Below are 19624 nucleotides of genomic sequence, written 5' to 3'. Positions count from 1 at the left end.
CTTCCGATTCGCGACGGTACCTCTAAAGCACCTTTGAGCATTTTTCTATTTGTATTCAATCAAAAAGTCATCTTCCTAAATAACAGAAAATTGGACAGTGGGTAATTGTCCTCTCATGCTACATCCTATTTATTTGATTAGTCTAAAAGCGCGTGATATGTAATAATACTTGGTAGTTTTTCATTTGACTAGGCTCTAACAAATCAAATATATATCCTCCGGTGTATTGTTTGGAAAAAAAAATAGTAGCAGTAATCACAGCTAGCTTTTGTTTACCACTTTTCTCTCTCTTCATTTATCATCAAAGAAACAAGAATAAAGTATCGTTGTCGTTTTCAAGAGCTTCTTACGAAAATCTTCCAAGGTAATCTATTTACATTCACTTGTATTTGACACTTGCCAAATGGAAAGAGATACAAATACAGTGAGCTAGTTAAATAGAGAAATAAAGTATCACTTGTCGTTTGTTGATGATATTATAATCCGTGTTTTGTTGATATATAAAGCTGGAAAGAGCAATACTTCTTGGAAGTGACGTTCTTGAAGGCTCATTATAAGATGTCTTTATTCATGGTGAATATCATACATTCCAAGAAAGTACAAATAAATTATACTTAATATCTATTCCTAATATTTTTCTCCTATTTACAGATTATTGGATACCGAATTTGTGTTATGCCGGTCAGGAATTGATCTTCTATTCAATTAGTAATAATAAGTTTGTTGATGATATTGTAATCCACGTTTTGATGATATATAAAGCTAGAAAGAGCAAAATTTGTTGGAAGTATCGTTCTTGAGGGCTCATTATAAGATGTCTTCATTCATGGTGAATATCATACATTCCAAGAAAGTGTAGACGAATTATACTAAATATCTATTCCTAATGTTTTCTCCTATTTAAAAATTATTGGATACCGAATTTGTGTTGTGCCGTTCAGATTAAGGAATTGGTCTTCTATTCAATTAGTAATAATAAGTTTGTCGATGTTATTGTAATCCATGCTTTGATGATAATAAAGCTAGAAAGATCAATATTTGTTGGACGTGTCGTTCTTTAGGGCTCATTATAAGATGTCTTCACTCATGGTGAATATCAAACATTTCAAGAAAGTACAGACGAATTATACTAAATATCTATTCTTAATGTTTTCCTCCTATTTAAAAATTATTGGATACCGAATTTGTGTTGTGCCGGTCAGATTAAGGAATTGGTCTTCTATTCAATTAGTAATAATGAGTTTGTTGATGATACTGTAATCCATGTTTTGATGATATATAAAGCTGGAAAGAGCAATATTTGTTGGAAGTGTCGTTCTTGAGGGCTCATTATAAGATGTCTTCATTCATGGTGAATATCATGATATAATTGTAAATTGATCTTAGACTCAGAACACGCCGTGAAAGGGAAAATCATGAAAGCACAGCTTTTACACATGATTTGATGAGAGTAAGATACACTAAATTGACAGGAACAAAGAAACAAACAGGTGCACCCTTGAGTAATAACATCTCTCTTGAAATCACTTCATCCGTTGTGTTTTTCTTCTGTTTAATCTTCTCCATTTTCTCAACATATAGTGTTTTCTCATCCTTTGACAGAAACCAAGCTCTTGACGTAGAAAGTGAAACAAATTGGCAAATGATACATAGGCCCAGCCATCCCAATATCCCTAAGCTTTTGGGTATTAAGGTTGTAGGAGAGCAACCTTTTAACATATTCCACATTTCGTAGGATGTTAAATCTGAATTCTCACTGATCTCTTGAGTACATAAAAACAAAGCAAATGAGTCATTCCACACTGGAAATGATGCAATGTCCAGTTCATTGGTTAGGAATGACACGGAATAAAATATTTCATCAGCCATATCAAAACAAAGGATCTCCCACTCAAGTAACTCAGCCATATGATCCTGCACTTGCCAATAACAATCTCCTTTCCAATGTAAGTATTGATATTGATCTGTAATTCTTACATCTTGAGAAACGTTAATCTGTCTCCAAGAGTTAGAACCCAAGATGCGCACCTCATCTCCGGCTTCTGTACAATACTCGTGAAGTCTTACAAGCTTATAATTCTTAGTTCTGGAGTCGTATCCAAATCCTATTCCTCCACAGCTAAAATTGTTCACACGAGTCTTTGATCCCGGCACAAGCTTGAACTCTTGTAATACTGGATTGCATAACATCACTTCCATCAAATTTAATGAGGCAAATGATCCCATCGCAATGACATTGAACCCGCCAATCATGAGGCAAATGATCCCATCACAATTAAAGAACCGCAGCGATCATTGTCACCATCATCAATGAGAATGTTTGTTCATAGTAGTTATTTGTTTGCTGGCCTTTAGGGGGGCAAGGGCGACGGATAATTAAGGATGAAGAGGACTTGTGCTTGAAATTTTCGAGATTCTTGGAAACAAATGGTGGGTCTTTGATTAGGGAACAAATACGAGTGTACCAAAGACTTGCTAACGCGCTTGAATAGTACCAAAGCGTCGGCAGGGAGCCGCGAAAAGATGTCATGCACAGCATCCTCCGGCAGATTGTGGAAGCTTGTCGTTTTTGCTTCCCAATAAGAAATAATGTCATCACCATTTATGCTACATATTTTTCTTATAAGATTCAGCCAAACTTTATTTCATAATCCAAAACATTTAAAAGAAGCAACCCCCATCCAGGAATTGATCCATAAGAAAACCAAACTAATTCACATGCAAAATTCCTGTTATAATTTTGTTCACTTCTATGTATTTAGCTAGTGGGCCCTTTAATTTATTTATACATTTTCCTGTCTTGTTTGTATTATTACCTAAATTCCATCAACTAAATTACTCATATCGCGTCCTACAGATAATTAAAACTACAAGAAAATATAAATTTTTAATTTGGAACAGAGCATCCCTCTTCAGAAATAAATAAAACAGCATAAATGAAGAAAAAAAGGTTTGAGAGATTCAAAACGCATACTTCCTAAAGATGGAAGAGATTTGAAATTACTAATATAATATAATAAACACATCCAAATTTCAGCGAAATGTATTCTTCCAAATAACAACCAAAAATTATTCAAAGTTCACAGAGCGGCTAAATGGGAAAAAGAAAATTTAACAGAAGCCCATCTAATTGCAGGAAAAAAAAAAAAAAAAAAAAAAAAAAAAAAAAAAAAAAAAAAACCAAACTTCCCATTCAAAACTACTGTTGGAATATTTTTTCTTGTTCCATTTTTTTCAGAAACAAAAAATTTCGTCGGAAGGAAAATAATAGAAATAATTTTGATATTTTATTAGAATACTCCTTGAAACCGGAGCTGGAGATGTCTTGTCATCTTTGTTGAGAAAAAATAATCTGATAGGATATTTTTGATTCCTATCAAGATATGTTTTTAATGAATTAAGTGACATAAATGTTAAATTTATGTCATTGAGTGATATAAATATAAAGATGATAATTTTAGAGTGATATTTTTATATTTTTCTATTAATAAAGTTTTATCAAAAGAGATTTTTTAAATTTACATTGTTTTTATAAATTTGAGCTAACGTTGGTTAAAAAAAAAAAAAAGACCTTTCGTGGTCTTAATCATTAACCCATGTGCAAGTTGCATATCAATTCCCGTTGAAAAATGAATACCATTATCTATTGGGGATGCTTTGCTATATTTGTATATTTATTAGGGTAAATTTTCAAAAATTAAAAAATTAAGGGACAAATTACAACTGTCTAGTGAGGTCCAAAGGCAACCACGCAATTCAGCTAAACATTTGACTTAGTTTTCAGGAGCCCTTTATAAAAATGACTCAATAAAAAAATTTATTAGTAAAATAATTTTTTTAAAATTTTTATGTATAAAATAATTACAAGACGATCATGAATGATCACTTTTAAAAAAAATGAATTCCTAAAACATGAAGGGCTTATTCGGTTGCATTTTTTAGTTATGATTTGAGTTGAAGTTGTAATTGTTTTGATGTGCACATTTGAGTTATGATATAAATTAAAAATCTATTTAAGTTTGCGTTTGATTGGGTTAAAACTTTAATTTGTATTTAAATAGCATTTTAATAAAAACTTAATAGCGATGAAAGATTTTAATAGAATATATAAATAGGATTTTATTCGTCTTTTCGTTATAAATGAAATTTTGATGTTACAGGGTGCGCATGTAATTTGTGGTCCAATCTTGGTGCACATTCTCTGAATTAAGATGGAAATTAAATGGCATCCTTCCTTGTCATTCTTAAGAAATTATATAAGATTCATAATTTCAACCAAAAAACAATTATAAACAATAAACGCAAGAAATTAATCACATTTTTTATTCATTTTAAAATTTAAATCTTTTTTTTTTTTTTTTGGTAACGCAAGAAAAATCATTTTCAGCCAAAAGAAAAAAAAAATCTAACGGAAAAAAGGGTTTTTTTATTATTATTTCATTTCTCAGAGAACTGATGCTGCCATTTAAAAATTGAAGGCCCGGTGTTACACATAAATAGTTTGGAGAATTTTTGTAATTAATCTTAATAATAAATTTACTTTAGGTCGAGACAGTGAGATCCTCCACCATCACAAGAAAGCCCATCAGTCCCAAACAATCGCTAAGCAAAAATCCTTTTCTTGTCTGCACTGCAGGTAATTATGCCTCTCTCCACTAAATATATTGTTCTCGGTTATCTTTTGTTTTCTTCCGTTAATCTTCTCATACATTTGTCAGGGTTGGACTCATCAAGACCGAAATTACATATTTTTACACTGAAAATGAGTTGCAACAAAGATTTAATTTGAAAATGCAAAAAAAATTCTGCTTCTTTTTCGTGTGATTTTACAACGCTACTGTTAATGAATAATCGCATTTTGTACTGGAAAATTTTTTCCTAATTTTTTTCTATCTATTTCGCAGTGAAAATCTTATTTTGAGAATAAATAGGAAGTTTTTTGCATTAGCCAATTTTTTTTTCCCCTTAGTTTATCCCCACTTCAATATTTGTTATTTTATTTAGAGTAGTGCTTCCTATTTTTCACAATTTCTTTTCTAACGTTGCAACATCCTCATTTTTTTTTTTTTTTTTTTGAAGTAGAAAATGGGTTTATTAAGAAAGAAAGAATGAATGAAAATGGAGCAAGTAGGGGAGTGTTTTGTGAAATTATTTGCACTGCCAATTGTGTATTCCCTTGTAATGGTGTTTGGTTCTCTCTGTTTGAGATGTTTAAAGATGCAATTTTTTTTGGTAATGTAAATAACCACTTACACTTGTTTTCCCACCTATGTTTTCCTATTTCTATCCTGTTTCATATGCCTATAAGTTACTAACTAGTAAGCTGTTATGGTTTCTGCTGAATATACAGCCGAAATTTCATTAAGTTTCTCTTAGGAATGATTGTGTTTCGCACCTTACTTGGTATGTGCTGAGGCTGATTGTGGTGTTGGAATCAGAAATGGCGGCGAGCTTCTGCCCATATTTTCCGAAAGAGATGTTGGAGATAATATTTTCGTGGCTACCCGCCGACTCTTTGATACGTTTCAAGCGCGTTAACGAGTTCTGGTATGACCTGATTCGTGACCTCATCAAAGACAAAAAATTTGTGACAAAGCACCTCCACAATTTGAGCAACAACGAGTCCTCTGCATCCTTAGTCTTAAGTCCCTCTTGCCCCAACGACTACCATGACCCCACAATCTGCTCTGGACACAGAAGGCTGTTGCTCACCTCATTTAGTGATGATCATGAAAACGGCCGTGCTCGTTCCGTCACTGAACTTCTCAACTTTCCACTTGCTTGGGGTGGACTCTGTAGGTGGCTTAATTGGGAGGTTGCTTGTCATTGTGATGGGATCCTTTGTGTGGTTGGGGATTATTGCTGGGATGTGATTTTTGTGTAATCCTGTGTTGCAGGAAGCTAAGCTTCTTCTGAAATCGAAGAATTCCAATAACTATTCGTGTGTGGCAGTAGGATTTGGATACGACTCTGTAGCTAACGATTATCATTTTATTAGGATCTTTAAGGGGTCAAAATTCAAAGCTGAGTTATATTTCAAAGCTGAGTTATATAGCCTTGGTAAGGATGCTTGGAGGCAAATCAATATGCATGACGTCCTTAATCCAGACTGTGAACTTACGAGTCAGTATGATTAACTGTATTGCAAAGGATGCTGTTATTGGGGAATGGAAGATTATAAGGAGGACTTTGTTATCCTTTGTTTCAATATGTCAACTAAGAAATTTCATAGTATACCGATCCCAGATGCTATCAAAAGCTGGACGTCCTTTTTGTTGTGGAATGATTCGATTGCCTTTCTTGACTATAATAAAGAAAGAGAGAATCCGAATTCAGTATCCATTGAAATATGGGTTATGGATGAATATGATCTTGCTAAGTGTGATGAAGGTTCTTTTACATGGAGCCCAGATCTGGCTAAAGAAGCTTGACCATGGAAAAAACATCTAGTCATTGGACCACTAGTTGGTCTTGGACGTTCTTTGGCATTCTGGAATAGCGATGAGCTCCTCATGAAAGATGACGATAAAAGGTTGATATCCTACAACCTTCGCACCAAAAAGCTTCGGAACATTGGTGCTGATGGTAAAATAGATCCTTCATTTTGCTTCTATATAAAGAGTCTTGTTTCTGTTCGTGGAAGTGGAAGCTCGAGTGAGAGAGCTAAAGCACGAGAAAAATGGGCAGAAAGAAAAAGAGCCCGGTGGTGGAAGTAATCCAAAGTTGCACATCTTTACTGGACCTGGATGGCTGCTGCAGACCTTGACTATTTCATGTTTCATTATATATTCTCTCTTAAATAATCTAGTAATATTTTGATTTCATCTGGTTACTGATTCATATAGTACTTAAAAGTATTTATGGTGTCAAAACTATACACTTTCTTGTCTTTGAGAATTCTTCGTGTCAGTTTATGAGTTCTATATGTAGGTTGCTGAACATCTTTTCCAATCAGCATATGTTTGAGTCGAGTACTAATTCCTCTGAGATGCTGATTTTCTTTTTTCAGTATAGTTAATAACTAAACTGATAAGCTCCAGAATCGATTGTCACAGAAAGATGGCAAATTGGAAGAGAATTTGTATTACTGGAATCAAGAATCAACAATGGCTACAGAAAAGAGTAAAGACTGGTATGGGGATTTTCGAGAGATCCTGTGCTCTCCTAACAAACTTCCTACGAAGAATAACAAACTGCAATAATACTCTACTAGCCTACCTCTATCTTATTTATATTCCTACCTATATTCCCCTTTACAGACTCCAGCCTAACTAACTTCCCGTCCCTTAACTACTTTGCTGGCCTATTACTTGACCATCTTGCAGACTCAGCTTTTCCCTCCTGCCCCTTCTCCTTCGAGCATATGTGAACCGCACAGAAGGCTTATCATAAACCTGCTTATTTGCTCCTCGGATAGCCTTCATCGAATCCGATATTAACCAACTACTGCCCCCCTAACTTCAAGTAGGTGCCCCCATTGTAGATCGCGATTAAACCGACAGAAGCGCTGGGGCCGACTTGAAGGTTCATGAACTGCAGAAGCTACAATCGAGTAGTTTTCTTGGTGTGCTTTGGGGCCAAGATAATATATAGCTGGGGGCTTCTCCATCAAGAGATAGATGTCTGATATCATTAGAAGAACTCTAATCATAGTATGATGCATCTATCCAAGTGTAAAGAAAAATAATAAAGCTTATAAAGTCAAAAGGTTTTTACTTGTGCCACATTATTTTAAGTACAAATGCAATATTATCAGGGGGAAAAACAAAGATCTCAGAAAAAAGAAAGAGAGAGAGAGGGAGAAAAAGAACAAATGTAACATGTGTAGATTTTTGGATTCTCATGCGGAGATGCCTGCCATGAAGCTAGTAAGTTATTCACAGCAAAATCCGGTTCCTGATTTGAAGTGTGATAACCAAAATAAATAAATACATAAGGATAACATATTGAGCACTTATTTAATTAATCTATATGGATGACATTGATGGTTAATTTAGTTTCAAGCCGAAGAAGGTCCTTAACTAACGCCTTGTAACTCTCAACAATAATTTTCAATATTTTTCCTGTGGGCTCCAATACAAACATATTTCTCAGTTGGGCAAAATAGTATTTTTTTTATTGTTTTATTTTATTTTTCTATAGATTTTCGTATTGCCTTAAAGTGAAGGTTATTAACACTTATTTACAGAAGATCATATGTGCAATCACAAGCAGTCCAAAGTATTAGCATTTTTGCAGTATTCTTATCTATGAATGCACCTAGTCTGTGGACACTCTAGAGAGAATGAGAGAAAATAAGAGAGTTGAACTCTCAGTATTTTTTTCTCAAACCTTTTAATTTTCACAGGGAATAATACGTCAATATACTCATAGCCATCACGTGTGTATATATATATATATATATATATATATGTTAATTTTTTTCTTTCTGGAATACTTAGATATATACTTATATATATATATATATATATATATATACCATGTCAATTAGCTTTTTTCTTTCTTTATTTTCTTTTCTTTTCTTTCTTTTTTTTCCTGATGAATGCATCAAAATACATTTAATACATATAGAATTATTGAAGTTATTGTACGGTTTATTATAGTTAAAAAAAAAAAAAAAAGGAAATCAGTTTGAATTGATCTAAAAATATGACTCGTTGTCTCATTCTCTTTTGTTGTTTTGATAAGAGTACCGACATCCACATCACTCTCATGCATGATTAGTATATTCATCTTCCAAATTCCCTTTTTCTGTATATAATATGATGATGTTGTACCATACAGATAATCATACATCCCTATAATACACACACACACACACACACATACATACATACATACATATATATACACATATATGATGCATGCATGCATGCATAAGTAGGATGTCACTGACACAGTGAGATTAAACCAACAAGAAGGTCCACCTGCTAGTGCTTTATCGACGCAAAGAAAACACGGAAAATGGTGACAATGACTTTCCCTTTTATTGCTTTTCAAGGTAATCAATAATGTCTCCAAATAAACAGCTCATCACCTAAGTGCAAAACATCACCACTAAATTATTTTTCTCCCGTTCTTTTCCATTACATATGCGAATGTAGAATATTGAACGGATTTAATTTAGCAGCTAATTAACTTGTATATTTTGTATGTATGTAGTATTTGTTGAAGTCATAATCTAGTAATACTTTCATACCTACTCCATTTTGGTATGTAGTTCAAAATATATATGAAGATAAAAAAGATTCGAAATATAAAATAAGTACTAAGTATATACTGTTAGTTTACTAATTTATCCCAAAAGCTTAAGCTATTAGGAGGTGGGTCAACAATAGCTTTATACTTTAACACTCCCTCTCACGTGTGGGCTGAACAATGGGCAATCATGTGGGTAAATTAATTAGAAAGCCCAATATGTGAATATTTAAGTCCGAGATATATTAAAGACCCAACATATGATGACAATTTAAATGGGGATAGAGAGTGCAATTACGGAGGTTTGAACTCAGGACCTCCCGTTCTAATACCATGTTAGTTTACCAATCTATCGCAAAAACTTAAGTTATTAGGAGGTGGGCCAACAATAGTTTTATACTTTAACATATACAAGTACAAGACTATTTATATATACACCCTATATGTATTTACTAAACGCACGCGCGCACATATATATGTATACGTATACATCGAATTGAACATATATGCTGTTTAATGTCTTAAAAGTTGCTAGATTTCTCTATCTGAGATCACTTATTCACATGAATCTTAAATTTTGTCTTTAAAAGCTTATAAACGTTCAAAATCATATCCTACTAGCATGTCAATTAATCAAGGACAACTAAAAAATGCCTTAACCCAATTAGACCAAATACTTTTTCAATCTATACATGTTTCCAATCAAAAGAGTTACCATATATGCATAAAATAATACAGTAGTCGTGTTAATGAAAGCATCACCATACATCATGTGGCAACAATGCCATATATACAGTGACTGTATGTATAAAACAGTTAATCCCTTTTCTTTCTTTCTTTTTTTTCCCGAAAAAATGCATACATTTCGAGTAACTGTAATGAAGCGATCACCATATATACATATTCGTTGTTTCGTCATGTCCATAGCAAAAATAAAATTAAGATCCCACAAACACACATATATACATATATACATATATATAAATATGTAGAGAACACACATATATGTATATATGTAGTAAATGTGTGTGTATGTATATGTATATGTTATAAACGAACTTCTCCAATCATAGATGGGGCTTCTTGGTCTTTCTTGTTCCCCGTCGGGACGTCACACAAAAATGTGAATTATATAGTATGTGTGCGTGTGTATATATATATATATATATATATATATATATATACACACATATATATATATATATGTATGCACGCGTATGCATGCATAATAGACAAACTGAGCATTTGGTGTTTGTTCGTACATACACCAATAATGCAATGTGTATGTGACGTGTGTGGTGTGGATTAATTTTATTATCTCAAGAGTCATTACAAGCCTCAAAGAACATCACCATGACCCCCTAATCATGGGCATAATGTCTGAAAGTGTTCATTGTCATTCTCAAAATATGGTTAATGAAGCAGTGTATTCTATCTATTTATAATTTTAAATATTGCTCAATTTGTATGAGCAATATTTCCCAATTACACAAGTACATATTGTAACTAGGGAGGTTTATGGCCACATATTATATATATGTTCGCGTTACAGCCAGTAGAACCCCACTTAGTCCCTCTCCTTGTATTGGTTTCTTGAGTGATAATACCGCAAAATGATCATGTGCACATGTCAACTCCAAGACACAAATTGTAACACAGAAACTCATAAAATTTCATGGATGATTTCTTATTGGTTGAAAACTAATTAGGGGTAGGAGCACATATAGTTGAGTGGGGCACGTTTGTAATTTAAACCACACAGTTTATATTTTTTAATTTAAATCAATATACAATTTGAACAAGTAAAACAAACATGGCAAGAATTTTTAGCGCCTCTAGTACTCTTGAAATTCTCATAATTCGGCGCTTTTATTTCTATAATTATAACTTGCTCATAGTAACGATTGTAGTTAATTATAACTTGCTCATGTAGTTAATTGCAATTAAAAAAATTAGGGACTAAAGTGCTGAGAAAAAAAAAAAACTTAAAGATGAAAGTACCATATTACGAAAAGTTTTAAGAACAAAAAAATTATTTCACTTGTCCTGCACTGAAAAATTTTCCTATAGGTAAATGGAGTAACTATCGCATCTACTCTGTTTTCCCTTTTAACATTTTCTTATAGGGAAAAAAAAAAAACACGTATAAATAATGAAATAGAACTCAAATTAAACCAAGTTTCTTTCTGTCATAAGTGATCAATTTTGTGCTGCGAAATAGATTCGCAGGCTGAGCTTTTTATATCCGTACATGTAAAATACAAAGTTTAACTTATATGAGAAAATAGGTTAAAAAGCTGGAAAATAATGAACTAATAATAAATATTTGCCCTTTTTCCCCATTGTCACGTTAATAAGACAAAGAGGAACTTCCAAGCAAATACAATAAATGTTTATTTGCAAAAGTATGTCTTCCAAATGCCTCCTATTATGCAGCATATATTTGAGGAAAAACCAACCCACATGGCTTGTTCTCTTAGGAAGCAAAAATTTCAACCAAAAAAAAAAAAAAATACTTCTAAAAACTTAAATAGAGCAAACTTGGCCGCCCAAGTTGATCTAAATGTTGGATTGGTTTGGGACCAAAGTGAACTTATCTACCTAAGCCATGATCACTTGACTGTCTAGATTTTGTTCAAGTCATGAATGGTACATCTTTTCCCTAACTCATCTCAACATAAAAGAGTATAATTTATTCCATTGTTTCTGGATCCAAATAAGAAATGACACTTGATTGGAAAGTGTGCCTGAGGTTCATCCCACAACTTCAACTGCAGATGACATACACACGGCTTTTGGAACCCACTTATATGAAAACTTCTCTCCTCTCTTACATGTTACATGTTAGAATAATAAATAAACCAATGAAGGTGAGTCTCTAAAAACTCAAACTTTTAAGATAATTGATAAACTTGCATGGTATGAAAGCAGAACGCTACATATGCATTCTTTAAAATTATCATCAGGTACTCAATTTTTAATACATTTTTGAACTTATAACTATGAGAGATTCTATCGTCACTCTAACTCTATTCTGCCGACACTCCTTTATAATTGTGTTACTATAAAATTACCCGCGAATAAAATTACTTTTGAAGATAAAAGTACTTAACAAAAAGACTCTTCACACACCTTAAGAACTTTAATAAGCAGTATTTTAGCTTTTAAATTTTAAATGAGGGGTGATTTTAGAAAAGATGCCAAAAGAGTAAACAAAATAATGACAATAAACTCATTCCACAATTAAACTCACCCTAGAATTAAATATTCACATATTGAGCCTATTCAATTGGCATTCGAATGCGATTGATATTTACTATATGATTATTCATTATACAACCCACACATAAGAGGGAGAATATAAAAACCAAGGTTGGTCCATTTCATAAGAGTAAGCTTGGATGGTATTGATATTATAGCCTTACCATAATATTAATTTCAAGATATATACTGAAAAAAGCGGTAGAGAAGTATAATAGAGGGAAATTGGATATTGAATTAAAAGGATAAGCAATGGCTTTTTTTTTTTTTTTGGGTTCTGTTTTAAGCCAGCTAATAAAAGAAGCATTGATTGGTCACTTTAGTTGACCCTACTCCAGCTTAGGATAGAAAACTCATGGATACATTGAGCAGTAAAAGCACAAACCGTTTTGAGGGAAAGAAAAGGAGTGGTCCCCCTAAAAGGGCTGGCAGTGGCACCACTGCTTATCCCACAACACCTTTTCTTTCTTTCTTTTTTTTTTTTTTTTTTTTTGAGTTCACAAGAACTGACCAAGTATGTATAATCTAATGGGTTTTTTTTTTTTTTATCATTTTCATGCCATGCATTTCGACATTATCAAAAAAATAATAATAATAATAAACATAGATTGTATCACAATTATACCCCGAGTTCTCAAATTTATGCGAATTCTTTTTTTTTTTCTTGGTCAACGTTAATTTTGATCACAAAAAAATATCCAAACATCTTTTGAGAAATAAATGAAAAAGAATAAGAAAAGAAATATGAAAAGACTAAAATTTCAGAATGTGAAAGATATTAGTTCTTTTAATCTCTTTAACCGTAAAAGGTATTAAGTTAACAAGAATTTGAGATATGGAGATATAAATATGATACACTTCAAAATATGAGGTATGGTTTTTAGATTACCTAAAAAAACGAAGAAAGAAACTAATCTAATTGACTCTTTTAGAAAGTTGTCATTTTCAGCCTTAAGCTCGCATTAGCCAAAAAGTAATGCCCTTCACATAAGGGTGTGTATGGCAGACCCCAACCCCTCCATGTTCCATGTTCCAAACTTCCCAAACTTGCCTTTCATGTCCCCACTCTTCTCCTTTTTTATAAAACCCCACTTCTCTTCACCCCCCAAAACCCCTCCTTAAGTCCTTCCTTCATTCAACTTCTCAATCCTCATTTGCTTTCTTTGCCACCACTTAATTTTTTGCACACCAAAATGTGTTCATCTAAACCAAAAACTCTCCTTGGTACTAACACCATAACTTCAGCCGAGCCTAAGATCAATGGCCGCCCGGTTCTTCAACCGACTTGCAACCGAGTTTCGAGCTTGGAGAGACGAATGTCACTCAAAAAGACTACACCAAAATCTCCTACTTCACCACCACTAGCCTTGCCAATCCAAAATGGAGCTTGCAAAACTAAGCCTTCAACACTTTCCCCTCCTGTCTCTCCCAAGCTGCCATCGCCTAGGCCCCCGGCTATCAAGAGAGGAAAAGATCCTAATTATGAGCTGAATTCAAGCGCCGAGAAGGTCCTAACACCGCGGTGCATAATCAAGTCGACGAGTTCAATTAAGAAGTCAAAGAAGTGTGGTGGTGCTGGAGTTGTTGCCGAGACTTTGAAGAACTCTTCCTCTTTGATAGTTGAGGCTCCGGGAAGCATAGCTGCTGCAAGGAGAGAGCAAGTTGCTATAATGCAGGAGCAAAGAAAGATCCGAATCGCGCATTATGGAAGGACAAAGTCTGCCAAGTTTGAAGGGAAGGTGGTGGCTCCGATGCTCGATTCTTCGGTTGGTAAAGAACAAAAGAGATGCAGTTACATAACTCCTAATTCAGGTATTGAAGCTTCACCATAAATTATATACTGCTCAAATTCAGATACCTTTCGTTTCTTTATGAACAAAAGTGATAATTGTTTGTGCAGATCCTATCTATGTTGCTTACCATGATGAAGAATGGGGTGTCCCTGTCCATGATGACAAGTAAATACTTGCTTTTCTATTCTCTCAACTCTCTTTTTTTTTCCACATAAAAACACTAAACATATATATTATATGTTTTAACTGTTTGTTACAAACATATATAGGCTGTTGTTTGAATTGCTAGTATTGACTGGAGCTCAAGTTGGATCAGATTGGACTTCAGTATTGAAGAAAAGAGAAATATTCAGGTGGGGTTTCATTTGTTCATCATTTAACTATATACTTTTTTTCTTTTTTTTGTTGGTTGTTGACATTGATTAGTACTCATCCTTGTGGTTCTGGGACCATCTTCTTTATGCAGAAATGCCTTTTCAGGGTTTGATGCAGAAGCAGTTTCTAAGTATAATGAAAAGAAGATCACCTCAATTGGCGCCGACTACGGCATTGAACTAAGCCTTATTCGAGGAGCTGTCGATAATGCTAACCGAATTCTTGAGGTACACATTTAAAAGGAAAAAAAAAAAAAACAAACAAACTTCATTAGTTTCATCCACTTGCTCTGTTTTCCAGAATACCCTTGATGCAAAACATCTTTCTGATGCATTTGCTTATAAGTTAAAAATAATCTGCAAATGGGAACTTTGGGACCATTGTTTTCTTTGAAGAGAGCTTGGTATGAATTCACCATAAATATTACTTGGATTAAAATGTATTCCTAAAATAGTCAGAACCAAATTCTTATTTTCTCTTACTAAGTGAATCAAAACCTTAGAGTATAGTTTTCAACTTTTCAGTAGCAATAAATATTGCTAGGATTTAGTCACTTAGTAGCCATGGTGCAACCAAAAAAAAAAAAAGTTCCTAAAGAAATTTTTCTTCTGTTACTAATTTTCAACTGATATTGCAGATTAAGAAAGAATTTGGGTCCTTGAACAAGTACTTGTGGGGATTTGTGAATAACAAATTAATCTCTACCCAATACAAATCATGCCAGAAGATCCCAGTGAAGACCTCAAAATCAGAGAGCATAAGCAAAGACATGGTGAGGAGAGGATTTCGGTTTGTGGGCCCCACAGTTATCTACTCATTTATGCAAGCAGCTGGCCTCACAAACGACCACTTGATCACTTGCCCAAGACACCTTCAATGCCTTGCCTTGGCATCTCAGCTTCCCTCAGTAGCCCCAGCTCTATAAATATCACACCATGCAATTTACAAAACCCAAGTCAACAACAATCAAATTGATAATAATAATCATAGTAATAATAATAAAAAGGTTGAACTTAATGTTAATGTCTATAACATATTAATAAATATATTTGACATGTAATATATAACCCCATAAGCATAGTAGTGTAAGCTTGTTTGCCAGACTAGCTAGGGAAAAAAAAAAAAAAAAAGAGGGTTGCTTAGTTGGCCTTTTGTGATTTGTAAAAAGCTTAGTGGAAAAAATGATGGGCTAAGTATGGGTTACAATGTGTGTGGATGTGAACACGGAAAGAAGGGAATTTGGGGACAGACAGCATGTGCAGATGGGCAAAGGCAAATGGCTCTCATTGCTTGTGACCACCACAACATGTACACGACACAAGCTCCATTATTTTGCTTCTCTTTTTCCACAGATTGTGAGAGAATAATCAGTGCAAATTGGACTGATTGACAGTGGACAAGACTTGTCAATTCTGCTTCAGAGAAGATATATATATATATATATATATATAACTCCGGTGCCCAGTCGAGGCGCCAAAGTTTCAAGCATTCAACGCCAAATTGTGACACGTCGCCACACACACGCTGCTATATGCCAACCTCATGAAGACTAAATGCTTAGTCCGTGCACAACTTGTCCTTTGTTTTCTAATCTCTTAACGTTTTGATTTTGGAAGCTATGATTGTATAAATGTAGCGTGTAAGTTTGAGCTTGTTATTGTCTTTTATAGAATGAAATTATCTCTTATTGTATAAATTTTCTTCCTTCTTTTTTTTTTTTAACGGATACTTCTTTTTGCTTATAGTTTCAGATTTTAAAGGAGGGCAGGCATATATAATAGCAGATTTTTAGGGGTTTAAATTATAAATTTTAACAAAATATACATACAAATTAAAAGAGAATAAAAATCAAGTGGGGCGACCGACTATCGTTCGTGAGGAAGGTTTTGCTCCGCTCCTCACCGAGTTGTGTTTTATGGATCATTAATCTCTACGAAATCCAGTTTAAGCTTTGCTGACTTAAACAAGAGCATCTTTAGCATGTGCTATCAAAGTTTTATGTAGCACTTTCTTTTTTCCTTCACTTTTTTCTCCTTTCTGTAACTTTTATGAGCAAAGCAAAGGAACAAAACTGCATGGTTGACGACAGTTATATATTATTACACAGGAAATTGGCTGTAAAGTGGGCATTGGACTTTGGAGGGAAATCTTAGCATTTTCGGAAAGCACGCCTGCCTCTCTGCCTGGTCCAAACTCGAACTTGCAAGAAAAAGCTGTAAAAAAAAGAAAAAAACATTTGATGGTTGGCTTCTAAAGAAATTTCATGGAAGGTGAAAAGTAACCCTATCACCAAATACTCTTTCCAAAGCAACTCTGAAAGCTTTATTCATTAAAAAATATATACATATGAAGAACTTTTTCCACCCTTGTTGCGATTTGTGAACCCGAGTCAATTACTGTTTCATGGTCACCTCCTATAGTTGTTCAATAATATACTTTGATAATGGAATTTAGAGAATATGATTACTCAATCAAAATCTAGCTCAAAGATTATATTCATCATTAGTAGGACTTGCTAGAGTGATGGTTCGCAATGTTTTCCTTAAACACTAATGCATTTAGTTGGTGAATTCGTGCCATGATTCGGATCATGATTCGTAATTCGCTATAGTATTTTGTCTCACAAAAAATACACGTAAATCGAGAATAATTCTGAATCATGATTTTGAATTCATGAACCAAACGTCTACTAAAAATTAGTTTTAAAGAGAAAAAAAGAAAAGAAACCACACAGGTGAGTTAGCTTGTTCCAAAGACATATAAAAGCTAAAAGTCCTTAATGTCTATCTAAACAAGTTCAAAAGCAATTTTTGAACTAAATAAGTGAACAGCAGTTTTTTCATTTTTTAGCCATTCACAACAGGTCCTAAATGTTTGGAGATCATAAAGAATATTGAGACTTAAGCAAGCAACATAAATATCATTGTATCAATGCTAGGTTAAATTAAAATTGTTGACAAAGTGCATATAATTGTGTTTGGAATGCAAGCACGGTAGTAACTTTGGGCTCGTTCGTCCGATTAGGGAGTGTGAGAGACCAATTTCGTGCAATTTTTCAAAATCTTTCCAACCGCGGCCTCGGCTTTGGGGTCTAGACAACAGTTATTCGCTTTTGAATGAAACTTCCTCAAAAAAAGGAGAATATTATTAAAGAAGGAAAAGAATACAAAACAAAAAACAGAAACTCAATCAAGAGAATCTGTAAAAAGGCAACCCAAAACATCTATATACACCAAAAATAATCAAGAGAATCAGGATAAGAAATCTACCGCATCTTATTTCTATTCATCACCTCGAGATTAGCTAACTTGTCAGCACAATAACTAGCTTCTCTATATACATAAAAAAAAACCTAAAAACCATTTTCTTAGATAACATGAATAACCCTATTCCACTCATTCCGCATTTTGCAAGGCACATCCAAAGAACCTGATTTAAGAAGTAAAATCACCATGAAAGAATCACTTTCAAGTCAAAACTTATGTTAAGCATTCTCAAAAACAAGAAAAATAGCATTGATGATAGTCAAAGCTCCGCTTCAAAAACAAAACACTCTGCAAAGCTTATGACAACGGTTATTCGTTGAAATTGCGAGATGCATCCGATTGGGGCGTGTGAGGAGTCAATTTCATGCGGTTTTCTATAGCCACCAACATTAGATTTTCAATGCCCTTACCAATAGGAATGAGTTAAGAAGCAGATGGTTTATAATGGATTTTAATGTAGTTTTATGTTGGGAAGAGTATTCTAAAAGTATGAGATGAATAAGATATTTATTATTTATTTAATAAAAAAGTTTATTTATTATTTTATGTGCATATATTATTGAATATTTTATGAATATCACTAAAAATTTTGTGATTATTTATGTTATCTTAAATATTGTATATAAGTGTTATATGCAAGATGATAATATTTAAGGATAATAATCAAAACAATGTTCGTAATGAATTTTATTAAAGTTCAGAATCTTTAATTAAAATATTACTAATACATGTCGTTCTCATTTAAAATAAAATGGTGTTATCCGCATTGTTAATATGGCGAGCTATTAAATGAGTGTGTTACACATAATGAGATTGTGTGGAATTAGGACATAGACACAATATGAATTTTTGATAATTTTCGTTAAGTATAGAAATTCTAATTGAGTCTATCGATTGTCATATATAGAATGATCTTAATCTTGAGTTATTAGCAGACTATTATTTCTAGGTTGTGTCTTTTGACTTATTTGGTATGGATTTTGAGATTGCTAAATCATATTCCTTATATCTGGGAGACATGATGAAGTGGATAGTTGAGAATGTTAATAAACGAGATAGATTCTAATCCTTCTTGAGAAAGAAGTAGATAAATAATTTCATTGAGGGTTAATTCGGTACTTGGACTAGTATGAGCTCCGATTCATGAATTTATTTTATGAATTAATGTCCCTTAGATAATCAATGGTACTCAAGGATAAAGATGTAATTAGAGAGGTTAATTGATTTCACCTAACTCTAATTATGAATTATTTATAGATGATCGATCTATATGTAATGACTATATCAAATGGACACTTCACAGTTTAGAAGTAATTTATATCTATAATTACGAGAGTACAATTCTAAGTTTATAGTGGAGTAATTTTTTGGAATTAATAGAATTAATTAATTAGGTAAAGAGTTTTAATTAATTATTAATTTTATTGAAGCTCATAATTATAGGTATATGAGTCCCCGCATCGTCCTTGTAAAGTGCAAAATGAAAATTTTAGAATTATGAAATTATAAAATAAAACGCTCAATAATAATAATTGAGAATTAATTACAAATTAAATAATGTGATTATTTAAATTTGAATTTTGAAACACACATGTGGAGGTGTCCACATAGTGTACACGCCTAGCACAGTGTGAATCCTTCTGCAATTCAGTTGCTTGCTCTTTAAGTTATCTAATTGACTTATTTGATAAGTTGTCCAATTGAAATTCAAATTAAATTAAGTTTGACTTA

At 33.2% G+C, this 19624-nt stretch overlaps 3 protein-coding genes across 3 annotated transcripts; 2 read left to right on the top strand and 1 right to left on the bottom strand.

Moving 5' to 3' along the window:
* Positions 1-1413: 1413 nt before the first annotated feature.
* Positions 1414-2226, bottom strand: LOC21394780. The gene has a single exon (XM_010102295.2). It carries the CDS (start codon positions 2224-2226, stop codon positions 1414-1416), a length of 813 nt encoding a protein of 270 aa, XP_010100597.2.
* A 3214-nt stretch (positions 2227-5440) lies between these two features.
* On the top strand, positions 5441-6431 carry LOC21394779. Its single transcript, XM_024168321.1, has 3 exons — positions 5441-5815; positions 5898-6060; positions 6151-6431. Exons 1-3 carry the CDS (start codon positions 5441-5443, stop codon positions 6429-6431), a joined length of 819 nt encoding a protein of 272 aa, XP_024024089.1.
* Positions 6432-13414: 6983 nt separating this feature from the next.
* LOC21394778 lies at positions 13415-16323 on the top strand. The gene is made up of 5 exons (XM_010102293.2): positions 13415-14271; positions 14360-14417; positions 14522-14605; positions 14719-14854; positions 15265-16323. The coding sequence occupies exons 1-5, from the start codon at positions 13653-13655 to the stop codon at positions 15550-15552; spliced, it is 1185 nt and encodes a 394-aa protein (XP_010100595.1). The 5' UTR covers positions 13415-13652; the 3' UTR covers positions 15553-16323.
* The last annotated feature ends 3301 nt before the right edge of the window (positions 16324-19624 follow it).

Source organism: Morus notabilis, unplaced genomic scaffold (genome assembly GCF_000414095.1).
Source record: "Morus notabilis unplaced genomic scaffold, ASM41409v2 Scaffold1245, whole genome shotgun sequence".
In the NCBI taxonomy this organism is placed as follows: Eukaryota; Viridiplantae; Streptophyta; class Magnoliopsida; order Rosales; family Moraceae; genus Morus; species Morus notabilis.
The sequence above is the reverse complement of the archived record's forward strand: the minus strand, read 5'-3'. Positions and strand labels throughout refer to the sequence as shown.